At 36.7% G+C, this 27803-nt stretch overlaps 1 protein-coding gene across 2 annotated transcripts in view; it reads right to left on the bottom strand.

Annotated features, from left to right (window-relative positions):
• The window catches only part of LOC149303037 (cotranscriptional regulator ARB2A homolog), a 168181-nt gene extending 141369 nt beyond the window's left edge, over positions 1-26812 (bottom strand). Inside the window, exons 1-5 of one of the 2 annotated variants that reach the window (XM_089481864.1) lie at positions 26704-26812; positions 23395-23496; positions 22123-22223; positions 18068-18133; positions 13938-14129 (exon numbers count right to left, since the gene is read on the bottom strand). In XM_089481864.1, the coding sequence (XP_089337990.1) occupies positions 13938-14129; positions 18068-18133; positions 22123-22223; positions 23395-23496; positions 26704-26812 (570 nt within the window). Of the gene's footprint in view, positions 1-13937; positions 14130-18067; positions 18134-22122; positions 22224-23394; positions 23497-26703 lie in introns of those variants that run through there. The other variant, XM_089481865.1, reaches the window with a different exon arrangement.
• Between the last annotated feature and the right edge of the window lie 991 nt (positions 26813-27803).

Here is a 27803-nt window from a genome sequence, read left to right as displayed (position 1 = left end):
TTGTAACGTTCATGAATGTGAACGAATACGGCGCAACTTTATGGCCGATATAGCAGAGGTTAGGTTCACCAACGCAGCATTTGTTTGCATGTGCGTTATCTTCTAATGCCTTAAACGACGGCTTTGTCTTGTTTTTGGGGGGGGGTTTATACCGGGAAACGATTACATAGTTTCTTTATGTAAACACATCGGCTGCGGAATATGGAAAAGGGAAAACATTTCATTCTACTATATACCTGGAAATATTCAACATTTTTCAGTGATTAGCAGCACACAAACTGAACTTTAAAGCTCTGGGAACAGTTATTATACCTCTAAATCTGTAAAATTCATTGGAAGAAGTGTGCTGCTTCATAACAGGTGTTATGCTTGCTTAAAGGTGATTTCTACTCTTAGAACCGCTATGGCTTGAAAGCCCTGTCCTTAGATTAAAATATTTCAACTATATTAATATTAATTTTATTTAGCTTTCTGAAGGAATTTTTTTTTATTTTTTTTTTTAAACAATTATGCTCAAATATGCACAAGCAAAAAGGAATGGCAGTTCTTAAGAGAGTTGTGAGGGCAAAAATTAAACAAATTAATTTACATATAATGTTGTGGGAAGTGGGATGCATGTCTGCAACACCAGAAAAAAAAAATAAAACTCCACAACATACAACTAAGAACAAGTATGCCAATTATTCAATTGGGTATAATATTGTAGTATGTTCAGGATATTAATAATATATAACATCAAAAAGGTACACCTAGTTTAAATCTAATTATTAACTATGATTACAAGATAGAATTATCATAGCAGCTATATGTATTATAAATTCAGTGTTTATTATATCTGTACATCTGCACACTCACCCCATCAACATAGGTTATCTATTTGAACTGTACTTTTATACTTAAGAAGGGTCTGCGAGAAAGGTCTGACTATTAAACGTCATAGATGTATTCATCAAAATTAAATACAATATCAACACTCTTGCCAATTCAAACACAACACTTAACATTAATTCATAATCAGAGTAGTAGAAGCATGTAAAAAAAACCAAAAAAAAACTCCAACACTTCCCGAAGCCGGACTACAGGTGCAAATTGAAAGTGAAATCCGCAGCAAGTATTACTGGTTAAGTCTCATAGTCATGTCAACCCTGCTAAGATATTAAATCACAAATAGGAACACTTTATCATAATGCATATGAAAAAAGGCAAACTTATTAGAAAACAGTGGGCTTCACAAGTTCTGTTTCCCAAGAGCCATGAGCATTATTAATGTTCCTATATATATTCCATTAACACCTCCTGTGTTACCAGAGCCTGCAAAGCATAATGCAAAGAAGGCTTAACAGACGAGGACACGGATCCCTTTTAGAGAACAATGTGCATGGACAGGCAAGCTAGGGTGTGATTTAACCCCTTACTGGCACCTGGTCTTGCTCACTAATGAATTGTTCAGGAATGATTTCTATGGACAAGAAAGCGGGAGAGAGGTAATTATTAATAATGTGTGTATGCGTATTTAAAGAATGCTAACACTTCAAAGGTTCGCCAAAGTCAGAGAACATCTGAAACTATTTTTTGGATACATTTTTAAGGTTATTCTCAATATAATGTAATTATAGTATCACATGGCAAATTCAAAATGAGATTTTCAATTTAAATTCCAAACCTCCATAACCTCGTAAATCATTCAATTAGGAGATTGTTCAATGTGTGTATATTATATATATTTATTATTTAAAAAAAAATATTTAACAAAACTCTTCCAGCTGAGGGTCATAAATGTCACTTTTCAAGCTCCCAAGCCTCTAGAACATAGATTTGCAGTAAAGCTTTTTTTATTTACAAGCAAACTTTTTTTTTTTTTGCACCATAAAATCCCCACATTATCAAAATAGAAATAAATCTAGCTCCCATTGGAGCTCTCTTTGGCATACCTATACCTTGCTGGTCAGCCAAAACACCCACTACCTCCATCCACCCATCCACACCCAGCTAAGCCAGACTCTGGAAATCCTCCCCCAGGTCAGGCAGGTAATGCCACACTTGGCTCTGGGATCTTTAGGACCTCTTTTTGCCCTCGGAGCACAGGGGGACTTCACAACCTCCACAGTCTCTCTGATCGTGAGGCTTCGAGGGGTTTAAATGTCCAGAACCGGATGCGTGCTTCATACCAATCCTGTACTGGATCCTGCCGACATCCAGTCTCTTACAAAAACTGGACTTGGAGGATTGGCTCCCCCTGCTTTCCAAATGCTCCACCGTACAGGAGCTTACATATTATTTGTACCTCATCCGTGCACACACAAACATATTTATTTATTTACCCCGAGTAAGCACACATCTAAGGAAATATTTCAGTTTGTAAGTTAAACAATTGGACAAATGGAGACAAAAGAAAATATCATAACTCCATATACCAGAGATTGTGCTTATCAACAAACTCCAAGAGCAGAGGCCATCAGAAGCCAAGTCAATAATCACAAACTCCACTTGTCTCCTGTAATTCTGACAGCAAATCACAATCTGACAGCCAAGAATCACAATATTGTATACATACAAGGGCCCATAGCCATGAAAATACCAAAACGTAGAGTTACAAGGAGGCAAGGAATTATCTGAAAGCCACATAAAATTGGAAACATGTTACCGGATGTCCTTCTGTGTATTGTATATAAGTGCTGTTAGCAAGCAGAGACATTTTAGAATATTTTAAGAGATGCAGATCGCAAGTGAGCCACTGAAGGGAATGAAACATTGAAGAACACTATGAACACTATGAACATGTATTAATGTGAGCCTGTTTCACCAGCACCATTTCCATTAGTTATCTTAATTTGATCAATAGCACATGGAAGATTTTAAAATATCTGCCCCTAAGAACCTCGCACTGTGCGCTGTAATTCATGGATAAGCATGCAGGGTCATCCAATGTGGGCTTCACTCGGTCACCATTTATTTAGCAACGGAGTAGCATATGACAATACAAAACAGTCTCTACCTACACCCAGTGCCCCATTAAATTAAATCATGTGAATGTATGTGATCAAGATAATTTCCAGGGTAGATTTTGGCTAGCACAGTAGTAGTAGAGAACATCAGAAACATTAGAAAATGACCAAAACATTGAACATACACTCTCCAGAACACAGTAAAATAATGAATCCACCAACAAACATAAAAATGGCGGCTTTAAATCCTGTAATACTAAACATGGTAGGGGTCTGATTAGTGCACGAGTTATATTTTCCCCATTAAAGGTTTATCCTTTCATTATACTCTTCATTGTCCTTCCCTGCCTTTGATCTTCCTCACAACCGAGCTCAGTGTTAAGTATTCACGGTGGTCTAGCGTCAGGTCAGGTTGATCTGTCTCTCTCTATTGGCTTCCTTCAAGGGCTTCCTATCATCAGTGTTCTGACAACTTTATTAGCTCAGTCAGATAGTACATCTCAGTTGCTCATATACCATTCTCAAACAATCACACTTTTGTAGCCGACTTCGAACAAATAATTATATGAACTCTTCAGATGTTATGTTCAATAACAAGGTTGAAACGAGGGAAACTTTGCATTATATGTAAGTCAGGACTTTGTCTTCATGTTCGAGCCCAGAGTGAAAAAAAATCAATCTGGGATTGATTTTTGTCTATATATTGTTATTGTCAGAGGATTAATTGATGAATTTTTCATTTGATGAGTCAGGTGGAAGAGGCTGCCAGGCATAAAGTGAGTAGAATTTTAATTTACTCACTTATCTGAACTATTTTGATATTTCATTAGGATTATAGTTGGAGAAAAAAAAAAGGATAAATGATAGTTTCTGTTTCAAGAGGAATTGTGTTAACCATTTGTAACTAATGTAATAAGTCTGAATTTCTCAATGCTCAGCTATACACAGTTAATGGGCTAGTGACTAACTAGTGTTTTAAAAACTATATATAAAATACACAGGTATACAAAAATATTTCTACCAGTAAAATGTTAGATGATGACGTTGATAATTGCTGTTCCCCAGCAGTTTTTCCAAGGAGCTTGCAGTCAGTTAGCTCATACAAGCTCATCAGCCTGGTTAATTACGGTAAAAGTATAACAGGGAAACTATATATATTTTTTTATACAAAACATATGTAAAAATGCCCACACCTTGAATGTGTTTACATGCAGAGGAAATTAACTGGCATTCGAGCTGTGAGACAAAATGTTTGCTGGATTTTAAATATAATGTTTCAAATATAACAATTTTGTACATACACACATGCATGCATATACACACACTAAACACCTTCCCTAGTACTATTGAATATCCAAATTCTTTTAGAAATTTAGAAAGAAATATAATGTAATTGTCACTCATTTATAAATTCATTCATATATTTAAATACATACAAATCACGCATTGCCTACATTGGGGATAACTCACTGAACTCCAAATTGATGTAATGGATGGCAGACAGCATTATGTTGTCGCAGTCAATTTAAGTGTTGATAGATTCATGTAAAGTCCCATGCCCAAAAATCTACTTGAGTTACATACTTATCAATAAGGCACAGTCTTAAGAGAGGTGGGAGAGTTTGGAAAAAGTGTAGTAAAGAATTTATTATGTTGCACCGCTATAACATGTAAGAACTGCTGGTGTTTAGGGGTCATTCCTCTAATAGATTTTTCAGGGCCTTCAAATCTGGGGCTGCTCTTGCACTGTTCAGAATGAGGCATGTGAATTACACACACACACGCGTATGAATTATACACACGCGTGTGAATAAAGCATGGACATAAAACCTAAGCCTTCCAGCACAGCAGCCCACCGGATCTAGTGATACTGACTGCTGTGACCCCTTTTAACTGGGATTAGCATCACTGGTTATGTACATTATTTCCTCTTGATCACGATTCCGCTTGTAAAATGTCATCTGCAGTACCTGCTGGCGCTAAAAGAAGGCTGCAGCAAATAGATGGTTGGCATGGCCGGGAAGGGCTGTGGATAACAGCTACGTGTCATACTGTGCCACAAACACATGAATTATCACACTCACATACAGCGTACCGAACGGCCAGTGACCTCAGCGGGAACTGCCTGAAACTCCAAGATTACACAGAATGAAGACTTGTAAACATGACAATCAAAGGAATAACCAATTAAACACCAACGAACATGGGGCAATTAATAGCTAAAAAAAATGCATACTGCAACACTGGAGTTTTAAGAAAAGGGTTCGGCAGCCTGTGATCCTGTGGATGGGGTGCAACTCCCATCATTCTTAGTCAGGTGACGTTCTATAAGTTATAGATACTAACACCTCTTTTTTAACCTCTGAAGTGACAGTAATGGAATGATATGTCATACACAGTTTGACTCATCATATTCCCCAAAACACACCAGAATATAATATATATATTATATATATATATATATATATATATATATATATATATATATATATACACACACACCAAAAAAAGGGGGGGGGGTATGTTTTATAACCGTGTGAAAAAGTTCTATGATGTTGCTAACGAATTTCTTTGATTCATTTATCATGAGCAAGTGTGACCACCTCCATAAAAGCCAAAGTTTTAGCGGTTTGCTGGTCTGAAGCATCCAGGCGTGTGTTGCTGCCCATCAATCTAGGAAGGATTACAAAGCCAATTTAAAACACACCAACTGTCAAGCACGGTGGCGGAGGTAGACTTGTTTTGCAGCTACATGACCTGGGAACTTTGCAGTCATTGAGTTGACGATGAACTAGAGTCAAATGTGAGGCCATCTGTCAGCCAGCTTTTATATAAATATATATATATAAACACACATATACATACACACACACAGTATTTAAACGGCTAATTAAGAGAGGAAATTAACTTTTTAAATGCAGTTTTCTTGTCTTCATGCAATGTCTGAAAAATCATGGCTGCCACATTTGCAGATCTCAAGAGTGACGAAGGTGCTAATTCTATTTGATTCTACTCAAAGTACGATTTAATAGAAAAAGCTGGAAGCAAAGCACAACACAAAAATACACACAATGCAGTAAACGTTTTTTTTTTTTATTTTAAATACAGTAAGTGTATACCATCAGATCAAGTGATCTTAACCTCCTGTTCCTGGGATCCGATTATCCTGCAGAGGAGCAATAAGGCCGGTGCGTTGCAAGTGAAAGACAGAGGGAATGTGTGTATGTGTATGTTTGCATAAGCTCATGGTGTTTTTGGAACACAAAATAATACACACATAATACCAAAGTTATATATGATTCAGTCTAATAAATTGGTTTTGGGCCAAAATGTATGTTTTTTTCAACATATGTCCTATGACATTTGTGAAAATAGGGATTTTGAATCCCAAAGCTAGCTCTTCATACACTGACAGCTTTGAATGCATCGCGGTGTGAGAAACGATCATGAGTGGCACAGTCATAACTAGGCTTAACTAGGCCCAGAGACTCAAACATTATTAAACGTTACTAATAAGTCATAAATCCACTGTACAGTTCTTTGTAGTCTACACATTATACATGTTTTACTTCGTAAACTTACTGAAGAATACATTGAGTAAAGGGAATTCCCAACTTCAAAAAACCTTTACAGTCAGAGATTAATTATTAATACTACTGTACTGGTACAAACTTAACTTCAGCATTATAAAGATGGGCAAGCAAGTTGTGAAGAGCCATAACCTCGCTGGCCCAAGTGTATACTTACTACAAAAAGGCCAGGGGCTGCAAGCATTTTTGGCCATACTCGTGAAACACTGGTGCGTCACCGGACTCATAAAGCACTCTGCGGCATTCTAATATTATATATTCCAAATAATCCTAGCACCACATACCTTGAAACTTCATATACATGCCAACATGCCACACAATGGTCTTTAGTTTAAACAATACGTTTAGCCAACCTTGTGTTGCAAAGGATCAAACATAGTATACTTTACTTAGCACAGTTTAGATTACAGACAGAATGCTATAGAAGATGACTTGAATCACAACAGCCCTATCCTGCTTGCTTACCTAAGATTAGACAGACAGCAAATCAATAGGCAGTCTAAGATGCCAGCCAAGCCAAAGTTTTGATACAGACTTACAGCCAGCTCTATGAATCAAACTGCAGCTTGCTCTGTCCCATGAGTGAATGGTGCATCTCCTTCAAAAAGCAAGACATGAAATGTGCATTTAAAATATATAATCAGTTTGCAAATGCTGGGAAAAAAATTCCCCCCACCCACCAGTATTTCTACTGCCCTAGTTACTAAGCCTAACATAAAGACAATATCTGCAGCCAAACATGAGGCTGAAATGGTACTTGCCCCAAGGTCCTTACACAAATGACACACACGTGTACTACAAACACTAAAAGCCTGGCAGCAACGTGCTGTCTAAGAGCAGCAAATATCCTGACTTAACATGCCTGGCAGCAAATAATGTTGATTCCAACTTCTTTAGTTACAGAATACTGAATAATGTAAGGGAACAGAGAAACAAAACTGCAGCAAAATTGCCATAGTTCCATTTCTCACTCGTTACAGAATTGGAGTCTCTGCTAAGAATATCCACAGTAAGCAAATTCAGCGTAACAAGAACTTATAGCTCACTCTCATGCAGTGACCTTTAGCTGATGTTGAATTAGATGACCATTTTAAAGTTCATTATCACACACAGGTAGTTTGAGAGGAGGTTGTGACTCATGTTCTTAATTTTACAATCATTCTGTATCACTAAAATGATCTTATTGGACGGGATGACACATGCCACTTTGTTTTATCAAATTAATTCACTGGGCCAGACAATTAAAACCACCGAGCCAGGGAACAATGACTGAGCACTCAAAAGAAAAAACTAAATAAAATAAAAACATGTAGCTGGTGGAGTATAGTCAGGAAGATCTTACACAAAAGAGGAGAGTTGTTGGGAGGGTGTGAATAAAACCAATACTGTGGAAGCTGGGAACCTCGCAGGTAGGAGGAGAAAGGAGCAGACAACAAGAAGAACTACAGGACATTCATCTCAATGGTAGATCAAAAGGGAACCATACTTTCCAGAGGCTCCTCAGGACATCTGGAGCGCTTGAAAGTAAGCGCATGAACCCATCGTTATCTTCCACCCACCGCACGTCAGCATACAGCATACCAGGTAAGTACCTACTATGCCCAGGCTATCTGTACCTACTACTGAAATAACCATCGGTTTCGTTTTGTTACATATGAATTCTGGCCTAAACTAGCTATTAGGCATAACAGACACGTATCTGACGAGAAGGTGACTTCTACATATGGATGCTTGTTGATTTCTTACTAGAAGACAGTCTCCATCTTTATACAACCTGACCGAGGGCCGGACTGGCAAGGTTATCAAACAGAATATTACCCCTGTCTGCTCTGCTTTAAAAGCTTTACACCATATCCTAAGGGTTTGGGTTTGTTTTTTTTTTTGATGTGCGTTGCTTGCAATTTCCTATACAGGCACCGGGATTCATGGGTTTTCTATGCATTGCATATAAATCCGGGAATTTAACAATGGGTGATGACAGCTACTCATGTGGAATATCAGGCACGAAGCAGGTTACGCTGCATGCCTAATCCATCTTTCCTACCGCCCTGCATGAAGGCAATAAAAAACGTACAGTATCCACAATTTAGAACTTGGCATTTTGTTTCTCTTTCTTTCTAGTTTGTCTTCATTCCATCCGTTTCTCTTGAAGAGCTAGAAGAATTTAGGCTCCAGCTATTTTAGACTGCCAACATTAATTAGTCAGAGCATAGTTTTTGAAATAGTTTTTGAAAGTTTTCTTTGTTTCTTAAAATGTGTAAGTTATTGATAAACACAAGTAAACTCACGGCACACTAACAAGTATGCCGTGAAATATTACAGTACAGATGCAGCCAAATAACAGTGATTTTTTGCACACTTGGCATCCAATCTGGTTAAGCAAACAAAGATAATGTTACTCAAAAATTAAAGTTTTCAAATGGCCTATTGCTAACACAATGCAAAATGATATATACTTCTATATTGTTCTTGTTTACCTTTAATCCCTTATTCCTTGAAACTTGTGCACCCTGTACTTGGGTATAATAGATGTCATCACTGCATACGTTACCATTAGCACTTCTGTTCCCGAGTAGAGTTTAACATATAGAAGTTGCTTTTCGTACACAGTAAAGCACGGCAGGGGATCTTATATCGCAGCAACATAATTGGTTTTGCATATATTAAAAAAAGCCTTTTTCACACTGTGGGTTAACTGCTACTATGTATCTTGAGTGAAGTTGCTCCATTACAGAAAATGGTGTTTCCCTCAATAAACATCCAACAAGGTACAACACGAGAATGCTAGTCCCTGTGCACCGCTTACGATAATATAAGCAATGACTTGTCAACACGCGAGTCCGAGAGGGTTAAACGTGTGACAGCATTGCAGGCTTCTTAATGGCATCTAGAGGCGAGGGGATTTAATTGTTGGTTAGGGCTGATTTCACTGTGAGGACTACTCCACCTCTGCACAAACAGGATGTTGTCTTCAGCGTGAAGGGAAAATAACACATTTTACAATAATTACAAGCATTGAATTGTTGCACGTGTATCCCCTCCTGCTCCTACAGGGTACACAAAGAATAAGGAAGGGCTCCCCTGAATAGATTAATGTTGTGTTAGTAAAGTGATGCATGGACAGGCTGGACTAGCCTTACACATTTGGCAGTCCGTCCCGCCACTCTGTAGGAAGTAGGATGGTTGATTCATGAAGACATCAGCGCTTTCTTTAGCCACAGGTATTCCGATGGCATGTGGTCTGGCTGGCTTTACATGCACGTGAAATCTTGGCAGGGGAAGGGAGATTTGCAACAAAGCCAATGGAAATGTCAGGGAAGGTCCTCAGCCTTCCACATAATTAAGATGTTAGATAGTAGCATTCGATTTGTTGTAAAAAAGGCAGATACGAGGACAATTTTATTTAATATAACGCATGCAATTATAGTAACAGTTGCTAACCTGAAATATTACTAGATGCAGCAAATAAAAACCTTAAATGTTACCTTTGCACACATTATAAGTGATTACACTGTTTTGGCAATGATTTACTGAGGAGATTTCAATGTTTCTCTAATACATCTAAACAAATGTATCTAGAAAGCAAATGCCAAACACCCATATGCATTGATACCGATTAGCAGAAAACATCCTGCATGTGAAAACCCCGTCACCATCTACCGTGGAAGATTATTCCTGGACTATTAAAGCCAAATAAATATGTGAAAAACATCAAACTAACATGTAAAATGTTGCAACATCAATCTTTATGAAAAATATCCACTCAGATTATATCTAAATCAAGTATTTCAGATGAGATTATTGTCATCATAACAGAGCTGAAATGAAATATGTACAGAGGTTATGTTCAATTCCTACTGAACAAAGTATCCATAAGGTATTAGATGTACCATCTTTAAGAAGGCACACTGAAGGTGCTTATATTATACATACACACACACCTCATCCATCTCTGTCTGCCAATACTTTGGAGGGTTTGCATGCATCTCTTTGGGCCCTTCAGTCACGACAGGATTTGGAAAGCCATTACACTACCGCCGGAGCAAGGACCAAGTGACAGCGATGGTCTAACAAAAATGTAGGCAGGGCGAAAAATAAGGATGAGCGCTTGGCATTGAGCTGATGCAGCCAAGCACTGCAGAGAGAATACCCACCAAACAATATCCAAGTGCAAGGCAAGACTAGCAGCCTAGTATCAAAAAGAAGTTCGGAGACCATACAAAGCCCGGAACCACAGTACCGAGGGCCAGGGTAGGTACTACACATCCTATAATAAGGGGGTTTAGGTGGCTACTAGCATTAATCGAGCAGGCAAAGCACTAGCCAGGAGAAGTTAGTAAACATTTTGTCTTTTATTTCAAAGTTAATTTAAAACATATTGGTTATTGTGGCAACGTATTATATAGGTATTAAAACGTGAGTGAAGATTTAGTTAAAGATTCAATTGTTATTTGTGACCGAGTGAGAAACAACTATTTTACCTAATGCAAATAAAACAATGAAACAGCAAAATTAAGCACAACATGATATTTAGCAGTGTAGAAACGTCATACACTCGCTTCCACCAGCCTCAAAGCAAACTACATCTCATTCTTATATGGAACTTGCTGCAAATTACAGTGGATGGGTGATAATGAAACTGTAACACCATTTATTAATTTTAATACGTATCTACTGCCCTAGAGATTCCTCAGAGGGAAAGAACATGTGAATTTCACCATCCACTGCCACGAGCCATGAGTGAGAGAAACTAAACAAGGATGTCCCTAAGGGAGGAAAAATGCCTGCGGCTCTTAATGACCTTACATACCTTGTTGGTGAATATTTGATTTTGTAATTTGTTAATTTTCTGTTTTCTTTGTCTCAGCAGAAATGCCTGCTGTTTCAAACTGAATGATCAAAATAAACTGCTATTCTACAAAAAAGTCAGTTAACTGATAAAAAGGGGATTAGCCTTTCCTCCCACCCAATTTAGTTATCCAGGTTATGATTATCTATTTATAATCTATTGTAAATTTCAAACTATAATTACAGAAATAGTAGTCTAGACAGTTAAAACCAAATTAATACTGTTAACCAACTATGACCCATATAAACCACAAAATGCCTGTTCAGAGTGTTTTAATTGGACATAGTAGAAAGTCCTCCACTATTGAGCCATGGTGGCAGCATGGAAGACCTGTTGAATTAACATTTATCTCGCCCACGTCCCTTAGCAATAGAAAGAAGAAGAGCTCTGAAAACGTCCCAAACATAAGGACATCTCAAGGCTCTGGGTCCCAACAAGGACTCCCAAACAGTCAAAAATAAGGATATATTATTTTTGCATGAAAAATCCTTTATTGATATATGACCACCCCACATACTCTTACTCATTTAATGAAAAAAAATCATTCAAAAACTGAAGTCTGTATGTGATATTAGTTTCAAAGGCATTTACATTTTAGTTTTATCATGTATTAATATTCCGATCAGACATAAAACCCAAGGCTTTTGACATACTTTCAAAAAATCCAAACCTCTTCTCAAAAAGGTCTCCAGAGTCACCGAGAGGCATCCAGCACACTGAACGGAACATCAGATGTGTGTGATAGAGGAAAGCTAAGTCCATTTTAGCCTGGTGGAAAACTTTTTTGTTGGCTGAGATGGACTGAATTATTCATAGTTATTTCATTTTTTAACACATTCATTTGATGTTGAGATTGCACGATAGATCAGCATAAATGTTAGATAAGGTGTGTAGGATTTACTTCAAGATGCTGTGTGCTCTCATAGCGATGACCTCGTCAACTATGGAACACTGGTGGATTCATGCAACAAGACAGCTCTTTTGGATTCCAGCTCCCACCTATGTGCTATAACAAGGAAAGGGGTTTTATTTTTCCCCCCACCTGGCATAAGGAGAGAAGTTACATTTCAAAACAAGTAACTGCTTTCTTGGGCTTTCTTTGCCTGCTCAGCCATGACAGGGCCACAAGGTAATGATACATCTGCCATAATGCAACAGCCTGGCATGTCTACTGTCAAAAGTTGAAATCATAAAGCGATAAGCTGTCGTTAACAGCCCTCTCCTCGAACACTAGAGCTGTCATCCCCATTGTTTCCCATCTCTGTTATGGGGGCAGGTGTGGGCTTCCAAAACCTGTCAAGTTCTGTAAAAATAAGCATTTAACCTCATCTATTTTTTTTTTTAGATAATTCAGCATCTCTTTGCAGGCCTGCCCATGACAAAAGCTTATATTTTGCATAAGCAATTAACTTTGCTGTTAACAATGGTGCGTTATGATGTGCAAATCTAAGGCCACGTTCAGACCTTTTCTTGAAAAGCATTAAGACAAAAATGATTATAATTCTTCAGCGGCTTAAACAGTATTTACGTGCCACAAATTATACCTTTGCCTAACTTGATTTATTTCACACAGTGTATTTCTACTATACAGAATATAGATCTTTAATTACAATGTATGCCTGCGCACGCATGACTTTGGGACCTGACCTTTCTAATGCAGGATTTCAATTAAATCACACAATTTGAATCACACTATCCATGGAACTCAAAACGGACCATTCTGGGTATATTTTCCAGTTAGTCATGCAAAAAAAAACCAAAAAAAAAACGGATATACAAATTGTATTTCTTTTGCCAATATAAGGCACTAAAATACTACAAAAAGGTACATTTCCATTAAAGGAAAGAAAACAGATTTGTGTCTTTGCTTGCACTTCCAAGAATACCGATAAGCAGAAACAGACCATTTGCAAATCTCTTCTTAAGGGTATTCCCACTGAATATGTCAACTTGAACACAGAAAAAATACTTTAAAACATAATAGCTTGATAAAAAGCAGAAAGCATGCAAAAACATCCCATAGCTAGGGTCATCATTTCAACACGACTGCAAGGTGTCTGCCCTCTAGAACTAAACCAGCCAAATGTGCTCATCTTTAAGATGCAGAGGACTTTATTGCCCCTGACCTCACACACATGAAACAAATAATGAGCAGGTCACAATATGCAGGGAAAAATCCATAATTTAATTTTCAATTTGAGATTATCAGGGAATGCGACAAAATACTCAAATTTCATATTGTGAAACTAGTTGCCAGTTTTTGTATTGCTTTACAACAGAAAAAATGCTGACATGATCACACCCAAGAATGTCTTAGGTTTGATAGCGTCCTAGGTATGTTCTACCTAATCCTACCGACTAGAAAAAGACTTGTCCCTATATTTTTGCTGTCTGAATGAAGTCACACACTCAGAAGATGGGGAGCACGGGGCACCTAGGAAGTTCCCTGCTATGCATATGATGTAAGTCAGTTCATTTAAAGGTTTTCATAAAGCCGTTTTACTCACACTTAACATTATCATATATACTGTCCTTATTTTTCTTTTTTCATACCTTCATAGCCCGTTTGATGAAAGGGATTTGTGTACCACTGTCCAGGTCCTCGTTTATTATAAGTCTTCTAGCCCATTGTCCTGCTCTCACCACTCCACTGCCATGAATCAATACTAACAGCTTGTCTGGATTGGTCATTGCATCTTTACTCATAAAAATGAAACTTTTTGGTTCAGTCTCAGAAGCATCAACCTGTGAAACACAAGGAAGAAAAATAAAAAACAAGAAAACTTAGGTGAACGTCAGTTATCAGATTGGATCACTAGTTTCCCCGATATCTATCGTTCTCTTGTACTTTATGGTTAGAAATATAAAAACATATGAAATGTTTATATGAAAATAAAGCGCAGAGTGGAGGGGAAATACTTTCAGGTTCTAAAGATCAAATCAACAATAAAGTCCAAATGTACCCTTTACTAAACAATCACAAAATAAGATTTCACATGCCCATAACAAAAGTCTGGACCCTACAAGGTCTTCATCAAAAGGGAACAGAAGCATAAGAAGCCTGTTACAGCCAAAAATATCAACACGTCAACCGGAATACTGCAGCTTATAGCAAATGGAAAAATACATTTAGTTTAAGTAGTTTAAGTGCCGTAAACTCTAACAGTAAATGTCATTATAAACAGATTCGCAAAACTATTTTATTGACTACAAACCTTTATTAAAATTAGAAACAAAGATTTTGAGAAAAATGATATGTTTAAGCCAAACCTTTGGGTTATGCAAGGTGGGCAAAGACACCGCAATAAAATGCCACATCCATGTAACCACCATCTTTCCTAGCGTTACTGACGCGGACAGGGCTGAATATTATACTGCGTAAGAACACTTCCTAAAATACTGCAGCATGTTCGAGTCAGTTTTGGCAGGAAAGCAGACTTAAATAAATGGGACTGTTTTCTGTACATGTCTGCAGAGGATCTTTTCGGATCCCCTAGAGTCTTGAGTGTCATTAAGTCAATATACCACAATATCTAGTCAGCATTTGATAGAATGAAATAAATGGCTAAATGCACCAGTGATATAATCTGCAAAGAAGAGTGGGACAAACTCCCTCCTGAGATGTGTGCAAAGCTGGGGGCCAACTACAAGGAACGTCTGACCTCTGTGATCCCCAACAAGGGTTTTGCTACCAAGTACTAAGTAATGTTTCGCAAAGGGGTCAAAGACTTATTTCACGGAGTAAAATGCAAATCAATTTATAACTTATTTGAAATGTGTTATTCTGGATTGTTTTGTTGTTATTCTGTCTCTCACTGTTCAAATAAACCTACCATTAAAATTATAGACTGATAACGTCTTCGTCAGCGGGCAAACGTACAAAATCAGCAGGGGATCAAATCATTTTTTCCTTCACTGTATAAGAGATTTTGAAAGACTACCTGTATATGTATATACACAAAGAAAACAACACACGTACACAATGCCATTCTGTGAAGAATTAATCACCACGTTAAAGAAAACAATTTATTTTTAATTTAACCTATTTCAAAGTTCTAATTAAGACTTCATAGTCCGGCAATTTGTCTCTTTACTGTGGTAATTCATTAAACGGTGCTTTCACTATAGAAGTCTATGAAAGGTCAGAGAAGAGCACAACCTTACATTATCGACAAAGCATCCAATAATGAATTTAGTTCTCCAAGCAGGCAGACTACATAAAGCAATTTGTATCCATTAAAGCAGCACAGCATGATGTGGGTTAACAAACTCAACCAACCTTAATCTTCCCTTTAAAAACAGATTCAGATAACTTAGCGGGACCAAGGACATTTTAACAAGGAGGTCACTCCATAAAGGTTATTAGAGCACTGTTACTGAACTTGCATTACTCTATTCAGTAAGATAATATGGAGACAAATGTTTTATTATTAAGAAACTATATATACACTTAATAAAAACAGCCACAGTTGATTATATAAAACAAATATTTCCAAGAAAATAAAACAGCAGTACAATAGACAAAAGAAACAAAGCACTGCTAGACAAGACAGAAAAACGGCAAAAAAACAGGTCTAGCAGCGCACTCAAAATTCGAGAAAATGCTCTCATGCCATCATACAATGATCACACCAACCCAACCTGGAAGACACACCAAAAAGCCGAGGGCCACTGGTGGAAACATCACGACATGGACAAAAAACAGTACACAGCTATATAGAGCAGATCATTTTCCAACCAAATTTGACAACTGTATTACAAAACGATTTGAATTTACAGAAACAAGTAAACGGTATGTGTTTAGAGAGTATCACAGTCCTGAAATGCATAATTTATCAGTGTTCACTAATATCTGTCCTTGACAGATTAAAAGCTGTACAAAAAAAGTTTAGCAACTTAAACTTTTGTCTAGTCAGGATGATTGGTAGACAAGGCACCAGAGCGATAACTGGATCTCCCAACTTATGATTACGATAGAGGACTTGATTTGATAGAAATGTTTCACTGGCAAGAAGTATAAAATATTAAAAACAAAAGTTTATAAAGTGTGTATAAAAAATCCGTATAATACAGAAAGTGAATCAATTTTATTACCATTAATTTAAATGAAGTGAAAATAAAAAGGTGCGTGGCTGCATATTTCTATTAAGCAAAAAGTCCCTTGTGCGATTGTCAATAGTATTAGCCTACATGTGCTCTTTCATCTTTTAAGAACAGAGGAGGTACAGTCCCTTGGAAAATGAAATTCAGCCTTTATCGGGGCATAAGGGTATTCCTATCTGTCCAAGTCTGAAAGGGATCAAAATCAGGCTTTATGCCACACAGATATAAAGAATATAGGATTTCAACAGAGCAATAATAATAATAATAAAAAGAGCCAAGATCTGCAGAGGAACACATACAATACACTACATTACTACAAACGCACAGTGATCTGAGCTAACCAATTCAATAATTACTCTGCTGCTGAAAAGGCATTAGATTGTCTTTGCTTTCATCTTCCCCCATTATGAGTATAATGGGTTATAAATCAAGTATCCATCTTTGTATGATGCAGAGAGAGGAAACTTTCATGAAGGGCCACAGATTACTGGAAACATGAAAAGGCGCTAAAAGGGAACTCCATGGAGATGTCCAGCCGGGTTATTTGATTATCAGCTGAATGTTACAAAGGGCACTTTCCAAACCTTCAGAACCTCAAATAAGAAGAATTTACATTTATATAGCATCTTACATTTGTCTGGCTTCTTTATAAGGCTTTAAAAACAGAGGACGTGCTAAGAAATCTCCTGTGCATTGATGAAATCAGTCATTTGCACCCGCACACAAAGTGAAATAAAAGACTTTCTTCTTCATATGTGGACTACAAACATTAATATAGGAACCGTTGATCTTCTATACTGCATCTCTCTTACATTCATTTCTGAATTATAGTGACTATATGCCTTCAGACAATTTTAACAAATCAATGGAGAATTTGGTAATCTTGCCCTATTAGTTGTAAAACTAGTTTATGCGACACAAGAGCAGAGATGACACAAATTGTGCACGAGAGGAGAGATGAGGAGAGATGAGCACGAGAGGAGAGATGACATAAATTGTGCACGAGAGGAGAGATGACATAAATTGTGCACGAGAGGAGAGATGACATAAATTGTGCCCAATGTACACATTGTTTAAAAGCAACAGGACAGTATTCCAGGTGTAAAAACGTATTAACTAAATGGTATCGTCATTTCCGATGACTGCAACTGTTCACTTCATACAATTAGTCCAGTAGAGCCAGTTTTACAATCATATCTGGTATATTGGCAAACTGAACCAGAAGACTCATTCTTCCCTCCCCAAAAGAAAGCAGTAGAGACTTAGGGTAGTGTTGCTCACTCTCCCCATGAATCCAAATCGGTAAAAGTATGGCAGATGCATCAAAGACATACAGCCTTTGTGCCAAATCAAAGATTACATGTTACAATTTACATATGGAAGCACGTGGAATTATGCGGGAAAGCACATGTGCTGCTCCAAAGCAATACACAAGGAAAGTATATGTAAATGCATGCAAAGCTTATCCAAGAACAGTAACTAACATTTTTTTTCCAAGAAACATGATAATAAATTACACGGCTATACTGTATACAGTATATTTAAGTCAAACCTAATTGAAACCTTAGGTGGTTACTTACAGGCAAGTACACTTTCTCTAGGTTGCATTCCTTCTCCAATAATTCATAAACATGATGGGTGATAATCTGCAGAAAAGGAATATATAAATTAGTGCCAATATCAATCAATCTTAAGAAGACTAAAAAGAAAAAGGGGGAGAGAGGAGCTGCTTGGGGATGCCTTGATATAACCTGGGAAGTTCATGGGCTATATAAACTATGGGTCGATGATGCATATACTACTTTAAGCAGCAAGAGAAACTGAAAACTATTTTTGTTTGACTCTCAGGAGAATCTGGAGAATACCCATTTAGCAATAATATTCAACCAAATCAACGTGTCTCATTGGCATAAAGCATTAAACTTAATGATGGAAAGTTAAAATATGCACAATTTACAAAATGCCATAGAGAGTTAAGAGAGACACTGCATGGAACACCACCTAATCCAGTAAATGTCAGGAATTGTAAGGGTTTAGATGAGATATTTAATGCTTTCTGTGATAAAACGCCTTCAAGCTTTATTAATGTTGTTTTCAGAGATTTGTTTTCACCGACTGCTCAGGACTTAGCAAAACTTTTAGCATGAAACTTGTGAGAGCTAACAAAGAAATAAAGTAGAAACTCTTAAGAGAGAAAGCAACGGGATAGAACATGAAATACATTACCATACATTGAATACTCTTGACCAAAAAAAAATCTAAAATAAACTTTTCAAAGGATGGTTTTAAAAGATTCCTTCTTTATCATTTAATCACTGGGTCACCATTTAAATATCCAACGAACGCACAACTCAAACTCAATGACTAAACTTTGTGGACTTATTGAATAATTCCCTTAAATGTTGATTTAAACTTGGTCCTACGATTGCGCAATTTATCTGAGAACAGAGGTACTTTGGGCATGGAGCATGTCCCTGTCTGTGGCCTCGGTAACTAAATATTAAAGGCTTGATTAGTTGCAAAGAATCAAAGTGTGTTCTGGTTCTAGTGGTTATCGTATAACATATTGACCAAACAAAACCACAGAATAATTGAGTTCAAAGACAAGGAAGGATAAAAGGTTTTTATTTTTATCTTTTGGGACAATATAGGATAAAAGTCCTTTTCTGCCTTCTTAGACCTTTACAAAAAGAAGCACATTGGATGTATAAACCTTGCATCCTTCTGGTCTTAATAAAGGATTTTGGGTTGTGGGCATTTATAAAATGTATCATGTATTTTTCATCAATTATTGAGAGTTAGCTTTATTTAGCTAATGGGGCAATACTGTGATGTGTAACAATTTATTAAATCAGATCTTATACTGGATAAAAATCACACTTGTTGCTAATTTATATGAAGACGTTAATATGAAGCATTTAATTGTTTATTAAAGGGTTATTCGGGGTTATTCTTTTGTTGTATACACTACCTATCTCTAGATATAAAACATGCTGCGAAAAGTCTGAACGCACTGGAAATCTCACTCTGTAGCTGGCATGGAAGACTGGATTAAGCAAGTGGAGCAAGTGAGAAATTCTGCTAAGAATAAGTACGAGATTTACATTAGGTATTAAGACGGTGTGGCCGGACTTTCCAACGATGAGAGAAGGACAGGTAGAAAGGTCCTGAAATACTCAAAAACCGCACCTCAGGATTTCTTTTAATGTATTCTCTCTCTCGAGTTGGGAGTGGGGTTTTGATGTGTATAATAAAAATCTGATCAAATCAAAGTTTATGTTCTATTACCAAATCTGGTTTTTGTTTCTGTTAAAAATGTTCCATGAATGCATTTCTGGGTTATTATAGAGAGATTGTTGATACATTTGGTCATTGCTCTTGGTATTTCCAGATTGTCCCTTGTTATGCAGTCTAATTGAGTTGGGATTTAATGTTGTACATCTGTTGTGTGGCAAAATAAAAAATAAAAACATATGGGGGTTTCATTTTGGAACTTAACATAAAATGTATTTTGGGTGACAGTGCACCTTTAATTAAACTACACCAACATATAAATAAATAGGTCTATATTCTATGACAGCTAATTTTCATGCATGCTTCAATTAACAGATGGCTTTCTATGCTAATTTTCCTTAAAAGTTTTTTTTAGGGCCTAATAAATGTAATTTACCCAATTACAATATATACATATACATAAACATACACTCTTTGTAGGACCTGGCAATGTATCATGGAGGTTTATGGTTATTTAAAAGGTGTAAATAAATCTGAGAACTCTAGAACGGCACTTTTAGTTTCCAAGGACATAAAAAAAAAAAAAACATACTGTCTGGCTTTACTATTATTAAGTAATTTTAGAAAGTTTTGCTAAAGGCTTTTACAGGAGATATCTTATTATTTAAAACTATTTTCTCCCCTAGCATCGGTTACTTTGATATACTGGCCAACACCTACAAAACAAGTCGAATAGTGCTGGACGCGGAAAGAAAGCATGGCACATTTTAGAAAGGTAAACCTTACTATTTCTAACAATAACAATAAATAATAATAATAATAATATAATGCATTCATTACCTAATATAGCTTTCTCTTATATATAAAGATATAAATTAATTCACTCTATGAATGGCACACACTTTACTAATATATGGCTGCTTAACTCTTTAATAGTAAAAATATTCTTCTTAATATAGTCTTAATATGTCCAGATCTTAAACCCTAGTAATTTTGAGGTTGAAATAGATGGACACGCTTAAGCCTTTTAAAGATTTTTAATTAATTCCAGCATACCCCGACTTTAAAGAACGTGAAATAAATAAAGGGGGACTATTATATCTTACTTACAGCAGACAAAGAAAAGAAAAAAGGCATTACAGCCAGCGACTTTTCACACTTGGAATGGCAGACTATGGCTCTTCTATACAGACGCATATTTACATGGACAATATTGCAAATTAAATCTATTACCAACTTCCAAATGGAGTGCGTGCTGCTCAGAGGGTCCTTAGAGAAGCAATGTAGCAATCAGATGTTAAGATGAAAACACTTTTAATTTTTAATGTGTTTACAATGTTTACTGTAATGTAGCTTATGAATGCAAGTGGTGAAGGAGGCAAACAACAAAGAGAACAAACGGAGCAGATTATTTAAAGCACGACATAAATGCATGCAAGCGACTAAGTCAACCTATTCTGGCTGATATCTGTTGCTCTATAATGGTTTTAGATTAGCTTTAGATTTGAGGTTTCAGTATATTTTATGGGGGGGGAGGGGGGGACACAAGGTTGTCCAAATTGACAAACTTAAACATCCTACATGTGCCAGCTGCACACAAAAAAATACTATCCTATAACATATGGCCCAGGTTAACAAAGTATAAATATATTAAATGCACCGATTAGCTTCATATACTGTACACGTCTCTAAAGCTATAAAGAGTGATATATAATCTTACTACGGGCATAAACTCTTGGTCTAAGCTATTTTTTTTAATTATTAAGGATTGCTTTTTGGCTGCCATATACAGTCAGGGCTTCCAATTGTGATACCATTTGAGTTATTATAAAGAAGACATAACCAATGTCACTGCAGGAAAGATCTAAAATAAAAAGTTGTAACTTTAAAGTAATGAACAAATAAAACAAGGATAAAAAGATGCATCTTACAGAAATACATGTTCTTTTCTGGCAGGCCTGGTAATAACCAGGCATGGAACTGCTAAAACTTATACATGTTCTGACATTAGTTCCTTTGCCTAACTATCAAGAGTAGTGGTTAGGTACTACCATGCGATTTTTTTTTTTCCTATCATTTTATTAACAACGTTCATTGAAAATAGCCTAGTGTGTTTGGGTTCATTTATGCCTTTTAATCTCCCCATAAAATAAAGAAAACATGCACATGAGCTATTATGTACTTTTGAGATGTTTCATGTTTAACTTTGCTCTTCCACAAGAAGTTAAAAAAAAAAAAAAAAAGCCTGGTCACACAGGGGTTAATACATTTTGTCCATTCCAGAATTTTTTCTCTTCTTTTTGCTCGTACAAGACAGTGTCTGTGACATAAAACTGTATTAGATTTCCAAGCTAATCAGCGGGTCATACGTGAACAAGGTTTCACGCAGCCGGCTACTTACCTCTCCCAGTGCTTCATACCGCTTTTGGTTCCATCTGTGTAAGTCTTCTCGATAGTTAAATACAAAAGGCTCTCCTGTTTTAATATGTCTTAGCTGGCCCACTAAAACAAAATGAGCATTAATATACTTGTATAATGAGTGAAATCTAAAATGGTAACAGAGTATATAGATGTGCTCTAAATAAGTTTATCACAAAAAACCTAGTTAAATCCAAGAAAAGATGAACTAGAGATTGTTTTTGTATCCAGGTAATTGATATCCTCCTGTTCTCTACCATGAGTAAGATTGTAGTCTGATTAGAATAGTAGGGACAGACGGGTGTTCGGTGCTGCATTGCTACCTGGTGGCTGAAGCTCATTGAGAGCTTGGTTACTACCTGGTTGTGTTTCTAGCTATGTGGGAGATAAGCTGCTAGATTGTAAATAACTACACAAACTTCTTTAATAGTAACACAGTAGTAATTTAGACAGTTAACTTTTTATTATTAAAGAGGGAGATGAAGGGAAAGAATCTCATAAGAGATGGAGATGCGTGAAGGTGTTGATCAACTCTCAAAGAAAACCAGATAATGTTTACATTCAGTGAAGGAATTTTAACGTGCATGAGATAGGCACATAAGACAAAACCAATGACTGAACAAGGTTTGAAGTCTTCACGGCAAATAAAAATGGGAAGGCATGGTGGGGGCCAAGGTGTTTTAACGTGCCATGACATTCTATGATTCTACAAACTATAGGACTACTAATTCAGTGGTCATTGCCACATCGTTCTAGCTTCTAGGAAGTGTCAACAAATGCTACCCTTATGTGAGATTACTGATAAAAAGTAAAACATTGGTTTTCAGATGAATAGCTATTGTAAAAACAATAAACCTCTAGTATCCAGTATTTTAAAGTATCCATTTCTTATAGCAAACATATTACCGAGTGTCTTCAAAAGGTTTTAGCTGGATTATTTGATTGACCCCCCAGTGAACCTGGCTAAGGGAAGCTTAAAAGAGCCAACAGTATTATGAATAAATGAAAATGCAATTATTTAAATTATTGAACGCCACTCATCTGCCTGTAATTGATCTTGCATGATATGAAACAATCTCATCTATTCAGAACTAGCAGAGTATTTTCAAACAATATGAAGATCAATGCAGACAAAATGAATTTCTACTTAAAACATGCAAAATAAGGCATAAAGCATGGACATTTAAAGAAAGGAAAGGGATGCACATTTGGTGAAGAAAAAAAATAAAAAATCACTCTATATGGTCTCACTTACAGTCATTGAAGGCATATTCAAACCCCTCCAAAGTGTCAGGAAACTCGAGAGGTGGCTCGTCTTTTTTCATGAGTTCATCCAGGTCTATTCTGGAGAGTAGATCTAGGCATTTAAAGGATTACAACCTGCATGAAAGTTCAGTCACATAATGCCTACCAGTTCAAGCTTTAAATACCACAAAGGGGTCCAAGCGAGGCAGCCATACTTGCACAATCTTATCAGCTGCGGATAGTCACAAAAATCTAATCAGTGGGAGCAAACGAGACAGATATAGCCCTCAAGAGATGTCTGCTTGGTCCTTGAAAATACTCGGTTAAGTTGTATTATACGACAACATTTAACAGGGTCTAGACCTCTGTACTGGTTTTAACTGGCATTAGAGAGATGAAGACACTGATCCAGTTTTAACAGAATTTATTTGAATACACATCGGAGTCCATTTTGCACTTTACCAAATGCAAATCAGTGCATGCCTTTTTACTACCGTCTCATTTGCCTCCTAATTATTCTGAAACAGACATTATACTTAAATACGATGTAGATCATCAGTTTAATTTGTGTATGAGCCAGTTCAGCTCCCAACAAAATCAATAAGAGTTCAGCACTCGCTTATTAAGTTCCATCGAAGTCTATGGAATTGTATGTCTTTATTGGCGGCGACTATCTAAGCAAAATATTGTAAAATAAAAACATTTTCTACATACATAGATTTTTTTTTAAGTTCAGAAAACAAAACAATGTTAATACATCTTGAAGCAGAATTGTTCCAGAATATGCATGAAATGCTCTTGGTTGCAGATGTAACATAGAAGCCGGGGGTTCTAACTACGGATAATTTAAAAATGGAATATTAAAAAATGAGAATCCGAACGACGGTTTTCAGCATTGTGGCTAGTCTTATCTTAGATGTGGCATTTACTCTTCAGATCTTTATTCAGATCTAATGCTTGCAACTAGAAACCTCTGACTTGAATAAAATGTTTTGGGCCAAAAACACTGGTGCAACATCAACATAAAAACCCATCTGATGCTCAAAAAAATCTCTTCTGGTGATACAACTTAGTCTTTTCTGTTTGTTTTATAATATTGTGCCTTAAGTTGAGTTCAAACTAGTGGAGACTTTTTACCTATTTCTGGTTTAGAAAAGGCCAACGACTCATTAAAAGCCAAACAAGATTACAACACATTTGTACTGATTAGGATGAGAAAACCGCGTTGAAACAGAAAGCTGTACTTGACCCGCTGAACTGACTAAATCCTACTTAAACTTACAATGGTTGCAAATAATAAATATACAATGAGCAGATTACTTTTCCCAGGTTCATCACTTTAGCTTCTATCACAGAGTTGCACATTCTCTCGGTTTTATAATTAAATCTATAGCAGCGGCTTAATGAAAAATCATTTCCATAGCATACAGGCAGGCATCAGGGATTCTATTCAAGCAAGGTGTATGCCGAGCCTCCTTATTTGATGACAGGGATCTATGTAGCTGAAAAGTTCAGAATAATTAACAAAACAAATGCTTTCCTACTGAAAAACAGTGAAAAAAATGTTAATGAGAAGCCTAATCCTTAAATAAAAGCCTATGAACTTTACAGATCTGAGGCAGACCCATAACAAGAATTAAAAGTGAAACAATTAAATACTACTTTAAAATGGAAGCAGGGAGATTGGTTTGTGAGAGAGGGTATGACGCAATCATTAAAATGCATAACTGCGTTACAAAACAAGCCCCACTAGAACAAGAGGACATATCGTAAAACGAGAGGGTAAGAGGTTTTGATGTATTCTCACCCTGAGACGGTGGTAGATATGTGTTTATACCCTTGCAGCTAAGGTAGTACATGTTAATCCAGTGAGGAGCTTTAAGTATACATGGGGCAGACATAAAAGTTATCATGAACAGTTACACAAAGACAATGAGAGAAACAGCTTATTTTACTGTCAAAATTTGTTGGCAATCACAAGACCCTAGAGCAGGTAACAGAAGTCTATCTCTCCTGACATGTTCCAGAAAGAACATGCCCTGTTGCCAAAGGCACATCTCGTAACACTGCTCACACTCCACTCATGTTTCAAATAAACGATTACTCACTGGTTCTTAGTGGTTACGTGGACACGTTTTACATTTTTTTTGCATACTGCAGTCCTTTTTTGTATGGACCCCAATGCATTTTGTTGGGCATGGAAATAGGTGCCTATGTTCTTTTGCTATTGTAGTTGAAAATTAAACTTCGGTCTCAACTAAAATATAGGAAGCAATACTTCAGTACATATGTTAGAACATGTCGTAAGCATACGCAAGGCTTTTAAGACACATTAGGATGATGGGATTCCATATGTATAGAGCTTGCAAATCAATAATCAAAAAAGAAAAAGAAATGCTACCTCAGGAGTTTTTAATCATATCTTATTATATACTATAAAATGTGGTGCATGACTTCAACACAACACAACTTAGTGAGTAGGATCATTGCGGTGGGCGCAAAAGCGCAAGGAAGGGCCTGGGTGGATACGCTGTATGTGCAAATCATGATGGTAGTAGAACATATTGCAACGAAAAATTGGAAGACCAATGTGGAAAAGAGAGCTTGCCCTACTATGCACAATATCTTACTATATATTCCCCATTTGATCATTTTCTTTATCACAGTATCATTCCAGAAGAACCTTTGAAGAGTTGTGACATATGAATAAAAACACATGTTGCACCAATACCCAATTTCAGTATACACAACTACATGATTTCTTACATGTAGATTTTTGGGCCAAGATGGAGCCACAACAATAGGTGCAGATTTTGGCGATAGTAGCAAATATTCAAACGAGAACTCTGAAGGCCAAAGTAGAGAAGAGAGACCTCATCATAGTACAGAGACGTTTTTTTCACAATATGTGAATACTCATATTCCTACCGGACCATTTTACGATCAATATATGTATATGGAACAACAAAAATATCAATTCAACTAATAAATATTTCTCATATATGTAGAAAGATTAACATTTTTATAATTTTTACAACTGGGAGTGTTACAGTTGGTTTTAATGTGCACGTAGGCTGTCTTATTAGAGCAGTAATGCCCAAATCTGTGTGCCAACAATATCCAAGGTAAGAGGGAAAGATTCACTCCTTGAATGACACACATAATAATATACGTAATAATCTTAAATAGCTAAATTAATTAAGCAGTGAAACGTAGATTTTAATTTCTTGTTGGGCTAAAAGTCATCTGGTTGGTTGTAGAAGGCAGATCCCATGTTGGTTGCGATCTAATACTGACAAAAGATAATATAAATTCATACCTTTCAATGCAGTAGTTTTCTCTTTTTCATCTGGACCCCCTACTTGCTGAAGCTGCGCCATTTTCACCTGAACAAGTAGCAAGACAAAGATAGAGAAGATAATGGGCATCAATCTTCACAAGGTACCCTGAAACTTAATAGAAAAAATAAAAAGTCACTACAAAGGCTTTCCTAAATCAGCACTTTTATGTTCAACAAGCCTTTATCTCTTAGAGAATTAACTACATAAATCCTAAATTATAGAACTCTAAGGGCTCTTAACAGAAATCGCTAAAAAGCGGTAGTAAGGCTTCCTGTTGTCTGTCCTAAAATAATAAATATATTTAAGAAAAATAGTAATACAAATAAAAAAAAATTGGGCAGACCAGAGCAATGTCACCATGATAGCATCATCATCAGGGGCTCTGTCTGATTTTGAGAACCGTTTTAATTTTTCTACAGTGATTTTTTTTTTAAGTTTAGGTATATAGAAGATTATTGATTACAGTGAAATAATTTTTAAGGAAATCTATAGTTAAGAACGCTCTACAGATCTACAGGGTGACAATTCATGTTTTGATTAAGCAGCCACTTTAAATACACGATATGATCAAAAGTAGGTGGACATCTGACCATCACATATATGTGTGTGTGTTGGACACCCCGTTCCAAAACAGCGTACCAAACTAGTCAAAGCATGTCCTTATTGACCTTGCTTTGTGCACAAGGGCACAGTCAAGGTGGAACAGGAAAGGGTCTTTCCAAAACTGGTGCCACAGAGCTAGAACTACACAGTTGTCTAAAATGTCTTTGGATGCTGTACCATTCATTTTACCCTTTACTGGAACTAAGAAGCCTAGCCAAAACACTGAAAAACAGCCCCAGACAATTATCTCTCAAACCAAACTTTGCAGTAGGCACTATGCATCCCGGTAGGCATCATCTCCTGGCAGCCAACAAACCAAGATTTGTCTCTGAGACTTCCAGACAGTGAAGCATTTCACTCCAGAGAACATGTTTCCAATTCTCCAGAGTCCGGTGGCAGCGTGCTTTACACCACTCTAGCCGAAGCTTGGCATTGTGCATAGTGATGTTCGTGCAGCTGCTTGTTAGGGGCAGAT

Source organism: Sceloporus occidentalis, unplaced genomic scaffold, assembly GCF_023333645.1.
Source record: "Sceloporus occidentalis isolate IW3139 unplaced genomic scaffold, rSceOcc1.0.p SCAF_16, whole genome shotgun sequence".
Classification (NCBI taxonomy): Eukaryota; Metazoa; Chordata; class Lepidosauria; order Squamata; family Phrynosomatidae; genus Sceloporus; species Sceloporus occidentalis.
This window is presented reverse-complemented; position numbering and strand designations above follow the sequence as displayed.